Source organism: Brachyhypopomus gauderio, unplaced genomic scaffold (genome assembly GCF_052324685.1).
Source record: "Brachyhypopomus gauderio isolate BG-103 unplaced genomic scaffold, BGAUD_0.2 sc91, whole genome shotgun sequence".
Classification (NCBI taxonomy): Eukaryota; Metazoa; Chordata; class Actinopteri; order Gymnotiformes; family Hypopomidae; genus Brachyhypopomus; species Brachyhypopomus gauderio.
In genome coordinates, this window is record NW_027506912.1 from 443,529 (window position 1) to 463,187 (window position 19,659).

Genomic DNA, 19,659 nt, shown 5'->3' on the forward strand with positions numbered 1-19,659 from the left:
TTTTATTTTTGCGGAACTGTAAATATTTAAAGTAGGATATATAGCCTATTCCAAATGAAGCTTTAAACACTGTAGTCAAGTCAACAAGATTCAACAAGATTACTCGCTTGTGACCGTGAAGTAGACACATATTTAATAATATTCACAAATACCACAAGCTGTCGTAAACTAAGCCTAACTATGTTTTCTAGTTTAAAACGTGCCACCGTAATTTTGCATTCTAATAAGAGGCCACACGAACTATTCCACTTGGTATTGTAAAACGTAGAAAATAAATAAGTAAATACAACGTCACGCGTGCGGGTTCACGTGTCGGCGCGCGAACGCGACGTCCTGCGTCACTGCGTCCCCATGACGTAGTAACCGTCCCGCGCTCATTTTCAAACGAGGGTCCGGCAGTTCCGACCGGCGGCGTTAACGTCGTCTCCTCTCCTCCGACATCGTGTTGTCAAAGCTCTTATTGTTTTTATAAATCTCCCCTCACATAACCGCGTTGGCCATCGCGTACGGTGGGTTTCGAGTGCTGGATATAACGCTGTGTGTTTATTCGTAAACCGTGTTAGTAAGTTTCTTTACTGTAGCGTGTAGCTGCTGTAGGCTCAGATTGGTTCATGTCTGTTGATCAACTACAACTACAACTACAACCGCTGCGAAACTTAAACTAAAGTGTTTAAACTCTTGTTCTTTCGGGATTATACCGAGCTCATTTTTACACTGGGCTTACCTGAGTAAAGCTTTAATTAAAAACCAATGGGTCTCTTTAATTAAAAAACACCAATGGGTGTTTAGGACCATATTATTTATTTATTAATACTCTAAGTCAATATAACCTCATTAGGAAGAGAGCTGAGGTTGTTCTGAACATTTTAATGTGAGATATGTGTGTGAAATGCTGTAATTAAGTATGTTTAGAGACACATTTATGAAACCATGCTTAAACAGCCAAAAAGGCCTAGGCCTGGGAGGGTTAAAGATGTGGGGAGCTCTGTTGGCTGTCTAACTTCAGTAACACAGGTTTAAATCCGCAGACAGTATGAGTGCAGCCAACACCCCGACCCCTCGACCACGACAGTGGGCCTCCCCGGCACTGGGGCCCAAAGCGGCCCTGTCCGCGGCGAGCACCCCGCTGCTGGGCTCCATCCAGGGCAACGACGACGAGCAGGAGAGACAGCAGAGGCGCAGGTCTAAGGTGATAGACCTCCACAGGGTCGCGGGGGAGTCCTTCAGCGAGGCGGCGTCTTGCAGGTAGTCGTCCGGTTCCATCACTTGCCCCTAATGTCATGTGTCGTTTAGTTTACAAGGAATTGACTTATTTTTTATTTATTTGAAATTACAGCGCCTCAGGCACCCCTGCCGCAGTGCCGAAACTGTCGTCCGCACAGATCTCTGAGCATTATTCCACATGCATCAAGCTCTCGACTGAAAATGTAGGTGGATTTGGAATGCATGCACTCATCAAGCGCTCAGACTCCATCAACTCTGTCCTTAAAGTCCAAACGCGCGGATGTGTTTGTTTAACATTCTCACATGGTTGGTAGTGTGTGAGCAATATCGTTTGTCTGTCCTTTTACCTTGTGCAGAAAATCACCACCAAGAATGCGTTTGGTCTGCACCTCATTGATTACATGGCTGACATTCTCAAGCAGAAAGATTCTGAACTCAACTTCAAGGTTGTTTTTCAAGCAAGCACCACATGTCCAGTTTTGCATTGGCCGGCCGTGCGTGCGTGTGTGTGTGTGTGTGTCATGCACATTGTTCACTTCTGACTTTTTACAGATTACTTGGCTTTCTGTACTTTCTCTATAAACACACTATAGCCCAGTAGCAGTGATTAACTCCTTATTTCACATTTTATTTCTTTCTCCTTATTTGAATAGACCTTGAACTTTCTATATGAAAAGGTCATTGAGCTTTTAGGCAAAAAATTAAAAGCTGTTTATAACGTAATAATGTAACTTATAATTTAACAATATAATAATAGCATTGTACATTAATAGTAACAATATTGGAATACAGTATTACTGAGTTTTTAGGCTTTTGTGTAAAGGTTTCTGTAAAACCTGCTGCAGGTGTTGTTGGATTAGAGTGTGTGTGTGTGTGTGTGTGTGTGTGTGTGTGTGTGTGTGTGTGTGTGTGTGTGTGTGTGTGTGTGTGTGTGTGTGTGTGTGCCCTTACATCCAGGTGGCTGCAGGCACTCTGGATGCCAGCACTAAGATCTATGCGGTGAGGGTGGACGCCGTCCATGCAGATGCCTACAGAGTGCTGGGTGGTCTGGGCTCGGAGACCAAGCCAAAAGAAGGTGTGTGGTGGTGGGCTTGGCTGTCTGCATCTCAAAAGCACTATTATTGGCAGATTCACTTTGATAGTGGAGTGGATGTAGATAGAACTGAAGGTGTGTGTGTGTGTGTGTGTGTGTGTGTGTGTGTACGATGGGGGTAAATAACCCTAATCACAAGGAGACCAGGGCTTCGTAAATGTGTTACTGTAATTTGCAAGTCATCTCAGAATTGTATTAAGTACCAATATAATCTCATTGAGATGTTTGGTCTGGTGCCATTAACGGTCCCCTGTGGGGTGACCCTGTTCTGGTGAACATCTCCCAGGCCCGGAAGAGACGGAACCGGCGGAGAGCAGCCCGGGTGAGCAGGCGGCGGTCAAGCAGCCCCCCAGGAAACGACCCCCCAAGAAGACAGTGGAGCAGAACCTGAGTAACATCAACCTCTCGGAGGCCGAGATGAAGTGTGAGGTAAAAGCTGGGCTCTGGGCCCGAGTCCTGGCTGTTGAATACAAACTCTGTCCCCGTTTGGTTGGTTTAATCACTGGACGCTTATCCCAACGCACTGGCCACTGCGTCATCGCACCTGACGCCACGGTATAGGTCGAATGGGGAAAATATGAATAAATTGTGGATTTTCCGAAGTACAAGGGCTGTGTATCTGGGGGCTGTGCTCATACGAGCGGTGCTCTCTAGCCTGTAGGACAGGGGTAATCAATTAAATCTTTCCGCGGTCCATTTTTGGCAGATAGCTCAGACCTTAGGTCCGGGTCCGCGGTGGCGAACGAAAGGAAAGTTGTTGAGCGGGGGGGGGGGGGGGTGGCGGCGAACGAAAGTTGTTGAGCGGGGGGGCGAACGTAACACTCAAATGGGTGGTGATCGTAACGTCTGAAAATAAATTCTCCGGTTTAAAATATAGTCTCCCGTTAAAATTGTTTTGGCATTTGGGTCCGTATCCAGTTAATCAGGAATGTGATTGGGTCCGGACAGGACGGCGTTCGGGTCCGGATCCGGACCGCGGTCCGCCATTTGGTGATACCTGCTGTAGGATGACACTACATAGCTCACTACCCTTGGTCATAAATGTCTAATGCAGCCAGGCCATGATGATGGAGCCGGAACTACTTTCATTACTGCGTTACTGAAACATATGGACTATGCTCGTGTCCCAGTAGCAAATATTGTCTCAGATAGCAGCATTGTTTCATTGGCTGTGATGTTTACCTGTAGCCGTGTCACACATCCATCACATGCTGCCTGTTCAAACAATAAAGCCCCCCTATGCTTTGAAAGGGCGGAGTAGTGAGATCACCCCTTGACACCCCTCCCCCATCCCATAAATCTGAGACACACCCCTCCCCCATCCCGTAAATCTGAGACGCACCCCTCCCCCATCCCGTAAATCTGAGACGCACCCCTCCCCATCCCGTAAATCTGAGACGCACCCCTCCCCCATCCCGTAAATCTGAGACGCACCCCATCCCGTAAATCTGAGACGCACCCCTCCCCCATCCCGTAAATCTGAGACGCACCCCTCCCCCATCCCGTAAATCTGAGACGCACCCCTCCCCCATCCCGTAAATCTGAGACGCACCCCTCCCCCATCCCGTAAATCTGAGACGCACCCCTCCCCCATCCCGTAAATCTGAGACGCACCCCTCCCCCATCCCGTAAATCTGAGACGCACCCCTCCCCCATCCCGTAAATCTGAGACGCACCCCTCCCCCATCCCGTAAATCTGAGACGCACCCCTCCCTCATCCCGTAAATCTGAGACGCACCCCTCCCCCATCCCGTAAATCTGAGACGCACCCCTCCCTCATCCCGTAAATCTGAGACGCACCCCTCCCCCATCCCGTAAATCTGAGACGTTTCCTCGTGCAGGTGGACCCCATGTTCCAGCGTATGGCCGCGTCGTTCGACGAGAACAGCACGGCCGGTGTGTTCCTCTCCGTGCTCTCCAGCGAGGACGGCCGGTGTGAGCTGCTCTTCCCCTCCCATCTCACGCTGCTCCGCACAGCCCCGCCCACCCCGCTCGGCCCCCGCCCAGCACACGCCCGCCTTGCCCTTCATAGGTATGCCACGCACGCCCAGGGGAGGAGCCAGGCGGAGGCCGGCTGCTTTCTCACGTTTTTCCTACACTTCTTTTTCATACATAAATCAGGCATGAAAATCTGTCACCTTTCGGCGAAATTCACCGTTTTGAAGTTGAAAAGGGTGACCTGCGTGAATCGTGTAGATCCGATGAGGGTCGGGAGATGTGTGTGTATATATATATAGACTTAATAAGCAAACAGAGCACTTCCGAAATCGGCAATTTCAATGACACAGTGGCCAGCAATTTCTGCCCAGATCCATCATAGAGGCCAAATTGTGTTTCAATCATACGAACGTTCTTCATTCATGTTATTCGCTAAGCAGGACGAGGAACAGGACCTAGTGTTATTTACACCGGGGACAAGGCAGAAGAGCGAACATTTACCAGAACGTACATTTACCACTACATTAACCAGATCGTACATTTACCACTACATTTACCAGATCGTACATTTACCAGTGGATTTAATAGGGTGATTAATGGTTTCAATCGTTTTCATATTTTGCGGTAAAACAAACTTACTGCCGTTCGCTACAGCGTTGAACACTGTCAGAGCTAGACAAGCTCTTGTGATAAATAGGTAGCTAGATAGGCCTATTAAGTTTGCGTCAACCCCGTGTAGTTAACGGTGACATAAAATAAGAAACAAGATTTTTTCTAGTGTGTCTGTAGTTGTAACTGGTGAATCCAGGGACGTGTGTTAACATTCACACCAGGGCTGAAAAAGTTGAAGATGAAGTTGTAAACTCTTGTCATTGGAGTCTACCCTGTGCTTTAGCCCCTTTTTGAAAATAAAAACACGTGAACCCTGGTATTTTTTACACTCATTTTCACCACTGATGTTATTTATTGGTTTATTAAGACGTAATGGTTTTGACTGAGCCATCTGGAATGACGAAAGTGGCTTCTCGCGTTTACGGATCTGGCTCCATCCATTGACAACAGGTCAATATTTTTCGCTAGCGTCCCCGCGGGTCTAAAGTGAGAAGTAAACAAATCCGCACTCTGCGTTTCAATGGACTACTCTTCTTACTCGCACCCCTCCAAGTTAAAATCTTTTTTTTTTTATCTCTGAATCTGACAGTGTCTGAATGTCATGTCTGACATGTATTATGTTTAGTATATCTATGTTCAATAGTTCAATTATTATTGTTCACTTCTTAATAAAATATGGACAGCACAAGATGCATGTGTTGTGTGAGTGAACAAAGCTGGTTGTATATAGGGTGGCCACTTTTCATTATTGCTTTAATTGCTTCAATTTTGGTTAATTTTGGTATTTTTACTATTATGGACTTGATTATATTCGGCATATATATATATATATATATATCACACACACACACACACACACACACACACGTCTTCTCACCTTTTTAACCCCTGACCCATTTTCATGCCTGATAAATGTGTATGTAATAAGTTGCTTTGTTTGTTTTATGGTGTTTATTTGTAATTGTTGGTATATTGTTCCCCCAAACCTACAGCTAGTCTAAAGTCACTAGAGGACAGGGTTATTTGCCCTTCCCTAAAGGATTTCTCCTTCACTCAGTGGACACCTGGACAGGTAAAGCTGCATCCGTTTACTAAGCAGTTAAATAGAAATTTCACCTGCATATGTTCATAGAGAGAGCAAGTTCTTGTTTTGATTGTTCTGACAAAACCTGTATTTAGTCCTGAAGAGGTTCTAAAGTGTCATGGTTTCGTCTCAGTTTCCGGCCAGCCCAGTCACAGCTGTCGTCTCCACAGTTCTTGCTAGCTCATTTGCTGAACCATAAACCGTGGATGGTAAGAAACGAGCAGGTCTGAGGGATTATCTGTCTTCTCGCCGCAGGACACCAGCCTGAACCAGCTCCTGGAGAAGATGAAGCAGGGAGAGCACGCGTTCGACGTCAACGCCGACGTGGAGCCCGACGAGGACGCTGCGCCCGGCCCGGCCGACCACTTCGACGCGGACGAAGACGACGGAGGCCACGGGGACGGCGGGGAGGAGTTCGGAGAGAAGCGAGACGCCTGCACACGAACGAGCCCCGCAAGAGCGCAGTGAGAGACGAGCGGTGACGTTTGACTGGCATGTGCGCGCTTGCGTTAAATCGCTTGCGTTTGCACGTTGGCTCACACAAAATGTTTGTTTAATATCTCAGTGTGCCATGTTTATCTCACAAGACAATGTGCTTGACCCACTGTACAACCTGCCACACCTCCTACGGCTGGAAGTCTCCAGTTTTTTCTCCACACAATCAGTTCAGTCCCTCAGTTCATACCCTGACCGCATGGTCCAGATATCTTTCAGGGCTGGGTCAAGATACAGGCCTGCAGTCATTCTGTTGTTAGTCACTTCCTTCCCTGAGCTCAGAAAGACACTTTTTTCATGACACCTGACTCCTTGAATGTGACACCAAGTATACAATGTTTCTGCTCAGGGGGATTATACCAATAGGAGAGGGGGATATCACTGCCATGTGCCTTCAGCTGTCGGACCAGCCCAGGGAGTACTCTTATTTCAGCCCCCGCACCATGGCCACTTGGGTCGGCCCGGGATACTGGCTCTTCAAACCCACCCACAAGCGTAAGTCCAAAAGCTCGTCGTGGATGACGGCACACGAACGCGGCGGACCCGGGCGCCATTCACGTGACTTTGCGTCTGTTGTAGGGGATCACAGGCCGGAGACGGAACAGAAGAAGAGGGCGGCGAAAAGCCCCATGGTTATCGACTTCAACGAAGATATTCACTTCCACAACTACTTCCGCACCACCAGAGTAAGATCCCGCTCGCTGGTTGGTGAAGTTCCCGTTGGTCTGGTCGAATACAGCTCCGTCACCTGGAAACCCAGATGGACCACCTTGTTCCAAACGAGTTTAATCAAAAAGTGATTAATAATTAAGAGGAGAGTATTCTAATCAGGGTCAGGAATGAGCAAAATTTCCTAACCGTGATGAAAGCTTTAATGTAGTTGAAGGAAATACTAAAAAGTGCTTAGTTGATATTTCCATGAGAAACCCCAGGCAGTTCCCAACACTATGGGGTTGGGGTAGTCCTGATTACATTATACTTCTTTGGCATTATTTTTCTTCTTTCTTTTTCTTTCACATTAAGATTCATATTCTCTCTCCCCCCCTCTCTCTGACCTGAGTGTCTCTTTCAGTCCTGAGTGTGTCTCTCTCTCTCTCTCTCTCTCTCTCTCTCTCTCTCTCTCTCTCTCTCTCTCTCTCTCTCTCTCTCTCTCTCTCTCTCTCTCTCTCTCTCTCTCTCTCTCAATACTTACTCTATCCTTGTTGCTTCCAGGCAGCGACCACCATTAGCAAGTCTGCCCTGAACAGCACCAACAAGAAAACCACACTGCCGTCTGACTTCCAGTATCCCCTCAGCAACCTTTCCCAGCTCAGCCTCAAGCCCACCAACACGGTGACCCCCTTTAACCTTTAACCTCTCTCTCCTCCTCCCCCGCGATCGGGATCTGACTTACGATGTGTCTTCTGTGCAATGCCTGTGCGCTGCAGCTCAGTGCCGTAGGGAAGAAAAGGCTGTCGGGAGAGGTGGGTGAGGACCTCGGAGAGTACGACTACAACAATGCCAACGACACTGCCAACTTCTGCCCGGGGCTGCAGGTACACACACACACACACACTTCAACTTAACGTCCTGTCCTGTACGACAGTGGAGCCCGTCATCGGTTCTAACATGTCCTGCACTCTGTGTTTGTGTGTGTGTGTGTGTGTGTGTGTTTGTGTGTGTGTGTGTAGGTGGGGGATAGTGATGATGATGATGCCGAAGGCTTCACAGGATCAGATGACAGGCTGAACCCCTTGACCTTTGACCCAGACAGCACCTCTACATATGGAGACTGTTTGGTCCCAGAGCCCCACAAAGTAGGAGCAGGGATGTTTGGGCTAAACTTCAAAACACACGCGGAGTGATATTAGTCATAGACATTAGTAATACTGTGTAAATAATAAATATAAATCCTTACAGAGAGCGTGATTTAATTTCCTCTCCTGGTCACCGTGTTTATTGTAGATTGCTAGATTGGTCATCGTGTACGAGGCGGGTTTGCTTACTGTCGCCTGTGTCTCTCCCAGGTCAACATCATCGAGATTAACTATGCCAGGACGGCCAAGAAGATGGACATGAAGAGGCTGAAGACCAGCATGTGGACGCTTCTAACAGACACCCCCGAGACACCAGACACGGTGAGTGTGTGTGTGTGGCGTTTGTGTAAATATCCAGTACTGTCTATGGTATGATTTTTCTTCACTAGTGAAAGTGCTCTTAGGATTTGATCCTGTGTGTGTGTTTATTTTCTTTAAGCGGGTGGAGGAGGACACGTCCACAGACGTCGTGGGTGAGAAGTCCTTCAGCCAGTCCACAAGGACTCTCCTCCAGAGGTGCCTCACCGTGTTCTGCAGCACACGTCTTTAGTCAGATATGTCAGTGTTGATGAGCTTCCTGTGGTGCTCAGAAACACACACTTATTTGGTTTCTACAGTGAGCCCGTTCCCCCTCGCATCACAGCACCCCTGGTCCGGTGCCATCACTCGGTGCTCATTATAGAGCACATGGCCCAGCTGAGACCCACCCCACGTCTCCAGCATCGGGCCTCTAGATTCTGCTTATTTGTTTGTTGGATTATTGGCCCCACAATTCCTGTCGGAGTCTCTTGCGTGTGTTAATGACGCTGGGCACTAGGGGGCGCACCTTCACGCCGTGTCTCATCTCCTTCCTGTTGCAGGCTGCCGTCCACCATGGCCAACAACCTGTCCGTCTCGCTGGCCTTTGTCGCCCTTTTGCATCTCGCCAACGAGAAGGTGCGTGTTGCACTCGCCGCTCTGTGTGTGTCCGACGCTGGTCCACTCGGTTCATGGCTCCGCCCACCAGGCACCAGGCTGTTACAGTCTACTTCCTGTTGCCAAGCCGTTTGTCTCGGCCACCCCTCTCCCTTTATGATTGGTCGGTTTCACCACTATTGGCTGTGTGGTGTTGGGTGTGACCCCATCACACAAGTCCAGCAGTGACGTGTAAAAACCCCAGACACCCAGAAAATGGCTACAAGAATTTCACACATTTTTTGTTGTATCTGACAAATTTCAAATGGTAGACGCCCAATAAGAACCCCCCCTAGTCAGACGTCTCCCACGTCCCTTGGCATTGACCAATAGGATTACGGCATGCTATCACTGGTGCTCGTATATAAATAACTTTGGTTGAAGGCCTTTGGTTTCTGTTATGAAACCATCTCATCCATCCATCCATCCATCCCTGCAGGGGCTTCATACATGTTCATGCACCAGAGCGTACATTTGCCACAACCCAACAAAATTGTCTACAATCATTTGGTCCTCTACAAGACCTGTTTATATACAGCGAGACTGGAAACATGTGGTGGTGCATGTCCCAGAGGGCGTAGCGGGGTGGTGGAGAGTTTGACGTGCATGGTTGCTCAGATTCAGCCCCACCCTTTTGACTTTTTGTAAGCAAACTAGGGCAGGAATCTCTTCAACATCTGAAGCTTCTCAACTGATGTGAAGTATTCAGTTCTGAAGTATTTGGTGTTGTACTTGAAACGGCGTTTTATAAAGTCTGTCTTCTGTTTTCACACTAACAGAACCTGGAGCTTCACAAAGTGGACGACATGTCCGACATCATCATCAGACAAGGACAATGAAGACACATGCATGCAACGTTTTGTACAGTATGAGTTTTGCTCTGTAATCCCTCCATCCCCTCTTTACATTTCATGAATTGTTAAAGAACAGGCTGGATGGGATTAGTTTTAATTTGATTCTTGGCTTGAGCAAGCTTTGGCAAGTCGGCGTTCTCATTTTTATTCCTTGAAGAACAAGATGGAACTGGACACCCATTTGTTCCATTAAAACTGTTTTTATTTAGTCCTCTTAAACCATATGGTGAGTAATTGTTTTTTATGTTGGAGTATTCCTTTTATGCTATTCCTTTTATCCCTTTTATACTATATAATGGATCATTAAAAGTCAAGTCAAATTTATTTATATACCGCTTTTTACAACACGTCACAAAGCAGCTTTACAATCATATGGGTCCAGATCCCTAATGAGCAAGCCAGAGGCGACAGTGGCGAGGAAAAACTCCCTATAGGGTGGGGAATAGGAAGAAACCTCGGGAGGACCAAGACTCAAAAGGGAACCCATCCTCCATTGGGCGGCCCGTTAACACAAGTCCATATTTGTAGTCCCAATGTAGTTCTATAGTTGTAGTTCTAATTCCAGGCCAAGTAGTCACAGTCCCTTTGGTGCAGATGGTGAGCCTCAGGTAGGAGCTAGCATCAGCACGTCCTCATGTGGCAATGGCACATCCAACCCCGGCATCAGTACATCCACTGGCAACCCAGACCATCTCCTAGGTGCTTGTATAGAATCGTCTTGGGTAGAAGCATGCAAAAAATATATACAATACAGACTGAGTGGACATGAATTTAAACCACCACTGATTTAAACGTACATAGCTCACGTGCCAGTGATTAGCATGTGGCTCCGGCAGGCTAATCTATAGCAGCATAACTAAAGGGAGGGGTTCAGAGGTGACCACAGGCATGAGGGCGTCTGGGGGCCCCCAAGCCCCTACACCTTATTACAAGGGGAATTTTAGCTGAAGGCTTGACTAAACAGGTGAGTCTTAAGTCTAGATTTAATGATTGGAACTGTGTCAGAAACTCGGATCGGAGCTGGAAGGCTAGTCGATAACTGAGGGGCTTTAAAGGAGAAAGCTGCTTCCAGCTGTAGTCTTATTTTTTGGATCTAAAAGAAATCCTGCATTTTAGGAGCACCAAAGATGAGATGGGTCACAGCAGTGCTCCACAACCTTTTTTGTGCCACGGATCGGTTACGTCATACAATATTTTCATGGACCGGCCTTTAAAGTGTGTGTGAGATGAAGTGGTTTCAGGGTGCAACACTCACGTTTATTGTAGTGAACAGCGCACGTTTAACAAAATCACAAAGTGACGAGACTCTGACAAAGACGAGCACAGGATGATATAAACACACACACTATATACTTTAAAAATATATATATATTTTATCTACTTTGTTTGACAATCTAAACGATTACAAAAATATAAGCAAATAAATTATTCACCCGTGTCTATTCAATCTGTGTTGGAAGGTGAGGGGTTAAGTGGAAGCCTGTGGGCCTGTGTCTCCCCCTTATGAGGACTGTGATACCTCAGAGGGCCTGGCAGTTATAATTCATCGCAATGCCAGTTTCAAATGACAGTAAAATTGACCAATCATATCTTCCCTCTTAGTGGGCGGGCCTAACTATGATAATTTCCGCCCGCTGTGGCGTGAGTGTCTCAGCTCATATTACGTAAATGGAAAAAGGGCAGCCTTAGTGACATTGCATATATGTGTGTCAAATGAAAGATCCGAATAAATAGTGACACCTAAGCTTTTTGCGGTAGATTTAGGTGTTAATGAGAAGTCATCTAGGGGGGAATATCAGCCCAATTGATTCCAGCAGCTTTGGGTCCAAGAATCAGCACCTCAGTCTTATCGTAATTTAGTACAAGAAAATTTGATGCCTTCCAGTTTAAAACACTTCAGCGAACTGCGGAATGTGAATTATGCAAATGACGACATGCTTCGCATAGTTTAAAGCATAGCATAGGCCCCAGTGAAAGCCGGGTGGAGTTCGGCTTAAACTGCGAGACCAAACGAGGACCGATGAGGGGGTTCGAGGTTTTCCACAGATCCCCTTGAGCGCGCCTATTTGGTTTTGCAGGCATTTTTAACCTTTCACTTTGATGTAAAGACGCTCCGATTCGTCGAAATGAACACAAACTAACCATGCAAACACTAGCCCGCCATGTCAATATTGAAAACAAAAGGTAAACACGCTACCTGTTGCTGGAGGTGCAGGCGCCGTTGGCGCCCCCCGGCGGCGGCCCGTGTGAGTGCACCGGTTCTGGACGGTTAATAGCGCAGGTGGACGAGGAAGAGAACGAGAGCGCTAGAACCAGGAAGTTAACGACAGGACGGCGACGTCTGTCCTCAGCCGTTTTAGTCAGACTACATAACATTTCTTACACGATATTCATTACAAAAACACAAGATTGGCGTTTAATGTGTTCTTCTGGCAGACCCAACGGAAACTAGTTTAGAAAATGGGACTTGGAGATCCAAACAGTATGGTGAGTGCCGGGTGGTTTTTTAAAAAAATGTTTTACATGTTTGCATATGAAATGTAAATATAGCTGTACACGGTTATTTCTTAACTTGCTACTGACGAGGTAAACGACATGAGTCTCTGGTTTAAAAGATGCCTGCTAGAGAAACGACAGGATTATCAGTTTCTAAATGTTTCTGGAGGCTGACGAAGGTGAGGTGCGTCTGGTTATTCAAGTTCGGCAGAAAGTTCCTGTTTCCTGCTCGCCGCTTTCTTTAAAATATTCTTTTTTCGTTTATTCAAGTCGATATCGAACATTTTGTACCTTTTTATAAGTATTTACTTAAGAATCGGCACCTAAAGGCAAACGTATGACCCGTTTATCGGAAAGATTTGTTTGCTCAGGTGGATTGACTACAGCAGGCCGGACAGAACCAGCCTGTATGGTCGATGAACTCCTCAGCTTGGATTCTGGTTGAGTTACATCATCAAAGTTGCTCAAAAAAGATGATTGCTTCATAAGTTGTTAACTGTTCGTACCAATGAAACCTGAAACGCAGCCGCCCGCAGACTAGTTCAGGAACCACGCTTAAAGACGACAGTGTATTGGCCATGAACATGTAATCAAACCTGCGTTTCAGTACTAGGATTGAGGTGTTTACCAGCTGACTCCTTAAATGGGTCACCAGATCTTCACCATAGTTTTGACCGCCAGTCAATTTAAGTTATAGTCTTATGTAAAATGTATTTATTTGCTCTGTGTTGGATGATACTTGATAGTGTTCTGCCATTCTGTCGTGAAGCGTGCCACACACACACACGAGTAGCTGCAGGTAGGGGATACACGCAGTGAGCTCTTGGTTCCTGGTAACCCTCTTCTGTTCACGATGTATTAAGTGCTGGATTCACTCTTTCAGATCCAGTTATGTTAAGTCCTATTTGGAGAACCCGCACGATGCCACATCTCTGGTGACCAGTGCCACACTGTTCAGTTGCTGCTTCGTCTGTGTGTTGAACTCTCATCTCCATGAGTGATCTTGGCTAAATATTCGCTTTTCTGCGCAGAGACGTTAACTGCTGCGTATACACATGAGGGTGCTGTAGTGGCAAGCCGTGAAACTCTTGGAGCCCGAGAACACAATCTCACACTTTTTTCAGCTCTGTGACACTTGTGAATTAACACTCCCAAAGAAGGCCGCGTGTTGTTTATCTGCTGCATGACGGATGATCTTCGCCGTTTCTGTGCATAAGTAAGGGCAAATACACACCGACTCAAGGGTGTTAAGTGTTTCAAATAAAATGTAATGTTTGTTTGTTACCGTAACACTCAGGAGGATTGAATGCCTTTCATGCTCAGAATTAAGAGAACAATAACATACTTGCTATACCGAAGTTCACCTCTGACCACGGGACTTCGCAGTATTACTTTGTTCCTCGTCATTACTGACAACCTTACATCTTGTACATCTTAATGACAACCTGACTTATTTCTTTTTTTAATAAGATATTTGACAAATATTCCCTAATTATGCCTAAATATCTAGTTATGACAAAACTAGAGTGCTCAATGAAGTTATAAGCACAGTACTCACAGGACTGAAATGTCTGGTTAACATCTTTTTTTTGTGACTTCTGGGTGTGTAGGCTATTCCATACAGTGTTAATTTTGACAACAATTTTTTATTTAGTTTTAGTCTTAGTGTTTTGACTTAAATGTCATTTACATTTAGTCTTTGGATTTGTTTTTTTGGTTTTTAGTCTTAGTCTAGTTTTAGTCGACTAATTATCATTAGAATTTAGTCGACTAATTATCAGAAGAATTTAGTTGACTAAAATATAACTGGTGTAATAGTCATTATATACATTTGCACAAAATGAAACATTAACCAGTTACAGAATATTAATATTATTGTTTGTATGTGCAATATATACAAAAACAAGTTTCCACACAACTTTATTGACCTAAACTTAGTTATTGAGCATAACGATAAAAAACCTTGATGACCAGTAGGTCCGCTCTACCTGAAAAGCATATGTAGTTTATGAACAATACATATTACATTGGATATAAAACTGGGAGCCGTAAAAACAGCAATGACGCAGCCCGCAGATGTCGTTTCATTTGTCGTATTTTTCCCGACATCATCGTCCCACATGGTTTACACACCGTCTTGTTTTCTCAAAGTCAAAGGAGAAATGTGTCCATATATCGCCCCTCATCTTTCTCCCTGCTGACATTATCGAGTTAACCTCGAGTTTAATTTCATGAGTGACCACTCACAGGCTGGTTTGGTCCAGAGCCGTAGAAAGAGATCATCTTTCTACGGCTCTGGTTTGGTCTTCCCGGGTTCTGAGCGATGTGAAGACATTAGTTCTGATTGGACGGTTACCCGGTTTGTCCCGCCTCTCCGTGTGCGATGTGAAGACGTTAGTTCTGATTGGACGGTTACCCGGCTTGTCCCGCTTCTCCGTGTGCGGTAATGTAGTAACGGTTGGATCTCGTCTTAACTTATCTCTACCTTTCACTAAACTAAATCAGGTCTGATTGAATGTCGTCGCTGGCCAATATTTTCGTCTCGTTTTTATCCTTTTATATAGTTTTTATTTAGTTATCGTCTCGTTTTTGTCATGAAAAAAAGGTTCGTTGACGAAAACTATGACAAATTATTCGTCAACGAAATTAACACTGATGCCATATAAATGCAATATACTTGTCTCTACATTCAACAAGGGTTATTTTAATAATAAGGGGAGTATAATTTTGGTGACGCCATCACAATGTCTGTGGAAATTATAGGCACTCGCTTGAAAACAATGTGGGCAGTAACTGATGTAATCGCGCAGCAGTGCGTTCAGATCGCACGTTTCGCTGTGGCTTTAGTTAAGCTTCTTTTAAAAAGCAATTTGAAACGTGTTTCCATAACGAACTCTGTTGGAAGTTTTGTAATGACTTTGGTGTACGAGTTTCTAAATCCGCTTTAAGGCTACTTGTGCAATATCCCAGTGGTCTAATGGCACAAAGTGTCATTTTCATCTGTAATTATGGAGGAGTTTCAGAGACGAAAGCAGCTTTGTAAGTTTACGGCCCATGATGGAGGTGTACTCTGAGGTGTAGACGGCGCACTCACGCTTCCGCTCCGCCCTCGTCCGCACAGGAGCAGGGTGGGGCAGCGGCTCAGCCTCCCGTGGAGGACAAGGACCGGGTGAAGTCGCTGCAGTCGCAGGTGGATGGCGTGAAGGACATCATGACACAGAATGTGGACCGGATCCTGGCCCGTGGCGAGCGCCTCGATGACCTCATGGACAAATCTGAGGACCTGCAGGCCGGGGTGAGAATGAGCCTTGGACACATGTGTTCTTGTAAAGATGCGTGTGGGACCAAACTGTGGTTGGACCAGCCAAACACACACACACATATATATATATATATATATATATATATATATATATATATATATTCTGTGCTGTCCTTATGCCCTGCAGGCGCAGAACTTCAAACACACATCGCAGAAGGTGGCGCGCTCCTTCTGGTGGAAGAACGTGAAGATCACTGTGGCCATCATCGTGGTCGTGGTCATCATCATCCTCATCATCATCCTGTTGGCCACCGGGGTCATTCCAACGAGCGCACCTGCCCCTGCTCCTGCTCCTTTGCCCGTACCTACTAAGCCCCCCAACAAATGAGACGATTGAGCATGTGCACATTACATACACATACACACACACACACACACACACACACACACACACACCTATATGAATACATGTATACCTTACCACACATGCAAATCTATGCGTACACCCATCCATATTGACGTTACTGTGTGCTCTTGGAGGCGGGGCTTCTCCTGGAGTGCCACATGACCTACCTGCAGGTTTAACACACCTGTCCTGCATATAGACCCGCCTCTCCCCACCTCCATTATGTACATCCTGTAAAAGCACCGCCTACATGCGTGTTTTAAATAGTAATAGTTTTACTTCTGATTTGCACATTTTGCTCAAATGACTAGTCTAGTTGCCATAGTTCCCCAGTGTCCTTTGCACCATGACCTTTAAGCAGAGTATTGGGAGCAGGACTTTGCTAAAATGGCTAATGGTACCAAGAGTTAATGAAAGATAAGGGAGCAAGTTAGCATTGCTACCTGGGCCCCATTCACTTTAACAGAGCCTTAGCAATGTTAGCATGTTGAAGGAAGTATCCCTTGAATCTATTCTGCAACCACTAGGCATGTGGCCAGACTCCTGCCTAACAGTGACGTAGCCTGTGACGTAGGCTTACTGAACATAAGCATATTGTGTTTAAGAGACAAGAATAATGTTGCGATTTGAAATCGGCCAGAATTTAGACCTTTAGACCATAGACAATCTTTTAAAGATACTGGAATGTTGAATGTTTCATACCATCAGAAAATGGGGAAAATAGCCCTCGTTGCTAGAGCTATAGTGTTTCATTTAGCAATATCTGGGAAATTAACTCTGAATGCTAGAATTTGTGTGTAGGTATTTAAGTCGCTATCTTGGCAGTACAGTTCAGTGGACTGCTGTCCATGATGTTAAAGCATAGACAGTCATTGTCTGTGCAGTTGCAAGTTGATTATAGAGCTCTCTAGATCCTAGTTGGAACTCGGACCTCCTCATGGTCCTGGTTGTTCTGTATAGAGAATGTTGTTTTTTTGTTTGTTTTTTAAACTGGGTTTCATCTGGGCTGATGGTGCATGTTGCAATCTGAGGTGACTCACGGAAAAGCAATGGTAATGTTAAAATCAACACGAACAATTCTGCAGTACTGCACTTTGACCAAATGTCTTCCTGCTGTGGGTAAACTACTTGTTTTTAAGTTTGTCTAGTCACTGGTGTAATCACCCTTCCATGGTACTCGGCTTTATGAAGGAAACGACCCCCCCCCCCCCAATGACCTCTTCCCTTCTGAGGGTGGCAAAAATTCACTGATTTTAATTATTACATCTGGAACAAATGTATGATTGTGTTTGATATAATTTTCTTTAGTTCTTCAGTTGTATTTCACATCACAAAGCTCACTAGTTATTTGGCAGAACAGCTGTTGACCCTGCAAAGTTAGTCTGCCCAGCCTGAGGCCCCCATGCAGACTCCACGTGGTATGTTCCATAATGGTACGTTTCATCCACCCCTATGGAGGTCTGAAGAGGTCAAAGGGCCATTGTTTTTTGTTTGTAAGTAGTTGGTTTTTCTGTCAGTATATTTGTTTGCCCAGATGTTTTTGCTGTAGGTTATGTTAATGCTAGAGTGTTGAATATTAAAGTTTATTTATTTGTTTTATTCTGAGTTGTTATTACTAAGCTGTTTTGGTGTCTCCTCTTGTTTCAAATCATTACTTAAAATTCTAATAAAAATAATTATGCAATTATTGAGTTATGATAAATATGAGTAATTCAGTAATTCTGTGCTTGTTCTAAAATGGAGTTTTATTAGAGCTTTAAGCTGATTTATTCAGTTGCCTTTGCAGCGTGGGTACTAAACTGGAGCCGCTAAGGTTTTCATACAAATCTAGAATTGGAGGAAAATGTTATCTAAAAGCATTGAATAAAAATGTGAGGTTGTTAGAAATAAATATTTGATGTGTTATGAAAGTGTAAGAGTGTTAGTCGTCCACTGTCTAGTGCACTATACATGTGTTTATTATTTATGGTTAAATAAAATTGTTAATACGATCTTTCTTTTGCTATAAGAACAGTCTAGAAATGAAAGCTCTTCTTTGATTAAAGTTCAACTGTCATAGAAAACATTTTCTCTCAAACTACTGATATGAATAATTTATAGTAATATGTAAACAGATCGTTCATTCTCCTGGGGCCTCATGTACGAACGGCGCGTACGCACAAAAACATACGCTATATGTTTCACGCAAACGGTCAGATGTACGAAATGTGATTTGAACGTGAGAAAGTGCGTACACCAGGGCCGGCGCCACGGGGGGGCGAATGGGGGCGTCGCCCCCTCAGGTGAGGTGTCCCGCCCCCTCAATGTAAAAAATAAGACCCATTTATTTTACAACAATCGCTACATGGTGCCCCGTCGGCCGCTCGACGTAAGCTCAACAACTTACGTTCGCCCCCCCCAAAATTTTCTGACGCCCCCTCACTGTATATGTTCTGGCGCCGGCCCTGGCGTACACCCACGACACCTTCACCTCAGGCGTACGCATAATTCTAACGCACACATTGTAGTAAGCCCTTATTGGGTAAAATAAAGTAAATTAATGAGAAAATTAAGCAGTAAATTATTCAGACAATTTCACTGCCTTACTGAAATAATCATTTAACGTGTTTCCACTTAGCCTAGATTATATAAACATGCATGAAATGTTGCGCTGGAGTTCTTGGGAGATGGCAGCGTTGGCATTACTGGAAGATATTATTCGAAGATATAGTGGGTGTCATGGCCTGGAAGATATTACTGGAAGCAAGGCCCTTAACACTCAATTGCTCACTTGTATAAAAAATGAGATAAAAATGTAAGTCGCTCTGGATAAGGGCATCTGCCAAATGCCATAAATGTAAATGTAATATTGCTAATGGCCGAATTCGCAGAGAGCGTGTTTTCCATGACCATTATGATTTTTGGTCCACAATGATGAGTGGCTTATAAGCCGTTTCAGATTTCCAAAAACTGTCCTCTTGTGCTGAGTTGGGTCCAGTAATATAGAGTTTAACAAAACAACCCCCCACTCCTTACTAAGAAACATGTGCAGTATGTTTTAGAAATAGTGACGTGTTTGGCAGGTTGCTCCAACTTCACCATATACAATTCTGATGCCCTCTGCACTATAGGAACAAATATTCCCAACTTTTCCACTGAGAAAGTAATTATAAGCATCCAAATTGCAGTAAGCTTTCACTGGCTCTCTGGTGTAAACACACTGTTTCAGCAACATAGTGATGATACACATCTGGGTTTGTCACTTCAGATAAACATTTGGAAACAGTGGGGAAAATGCCTTAAATTCTTCATGTCTGAGACTCAGTTTTGTTTTCTTTCATCTCTGTGATCTCCCATCACATTCTGTCTTCATATGGGACACCCAGCAAGACCCTGGAAGAGAGTGGACGTCCCTGTTCCTCTTTCCCCAACTGACTGATATTTGTGGAGGAAGTGTGAGTGTGTC

At 45.1% G+C, this 19,659-nt stretch overlaps 2 protein-coding genes and 1 long non-coding RNA gene across 3 annotated transcripts; 2 read left to right on the forward strand and 1 right to left on the reverse strand.

Moving 5' to 3' along the window:
- The first annotated feature begins 371 nt into the window (after positions 1-371).
- Positions 372-10,269, forward strand: ncaph (non-SMC condensin I complex, subunit H). Its single transcript, XM_076992261.1, is given in 19 exon segments — positions 372-509; positions 1,015-1,245; positions 1,337-1,427; positions 1,581-1,670; positions 2,182-2,299; positions 2,604-2,746; positions 4,159-4,305; positions 4,307-4,349; positions 5,860-5,939; positions 6,207-6,415; positions 6,796-6,941; positions 7,026-7,132; positions 7,659-7,778; positions 7,874-7,981; positions 8,117-8,242; positions 8,453-8,563; positions 8,682-8,758; positions 9,103-9,178; positions 9,976-10,269. Coding segments are annotated over 18 exon segments (2,064 nt in total). The 5' UTR covers positions 372-509; positions 1,015-1,033; the 3' UTR covers positions 10,036-10,269.
- Positions 10,087-12,367, reverse strand: LOC143494181 (uncharacterized). The gene is made up of 2 exons (XR_013125567.1): positions 12,248-12,367; positions 10,087-10,767 (listed from the first exon to the last, which is right to left on the reverse strand). It is a non-coding gene; the product is annotated as an uncharacterized LOC143494181 (long non-coding RNA).
- Positions 12,356-18,205, forward strand: vamp8 (vesicle-associated membrane protein 8 (endobrevin)). The gene is made up of 3 exons (XM_076992266.1): positions 12,356-12,537; positions 15,668-15,841; positions 15,996-18,205. The coding sequence occupies exons 1-3, from the start codon at positions 12,511-12,513 to the stop codon at positions 16,194-16,196; spliced, it is 402 nt and encodes a 133-aa protein (XP_076848381.1). The 5' UTR covers positions 12,356-12,510; the 3' UTR covers positions 16,197-18,205.
- The last annotated feature ends 1,454 nt before the right edge of the window (positions 18,206-19,659 follow it).

What these genes read in the sequence shown, in the direction of transcription:
- vamp8 (XM_076992266.1), top strand. Translation starts at nt 12,511, where the DNA reads ATGGGACTTGGAGATCCAAACAGTATG. An exon ending in TTGGAGATCCAAACAGTATG is followed by an intron (nt 12,538 to 15,667) that starts GTGAGTGCCGGG and finishes TCGTCCGCACAG; the next exon opens with GAGCAGGGTGGGGCAGCGGC. An exon ending in CTGAGGACCTGCAGGCCGGG is followed by an intron (nt 15,842 to 15,995) that starts GTGAGAATGAGC and finishes TATGCCCTGCAG; the next exon opens with GCGCAGAACTTCAAACACAC.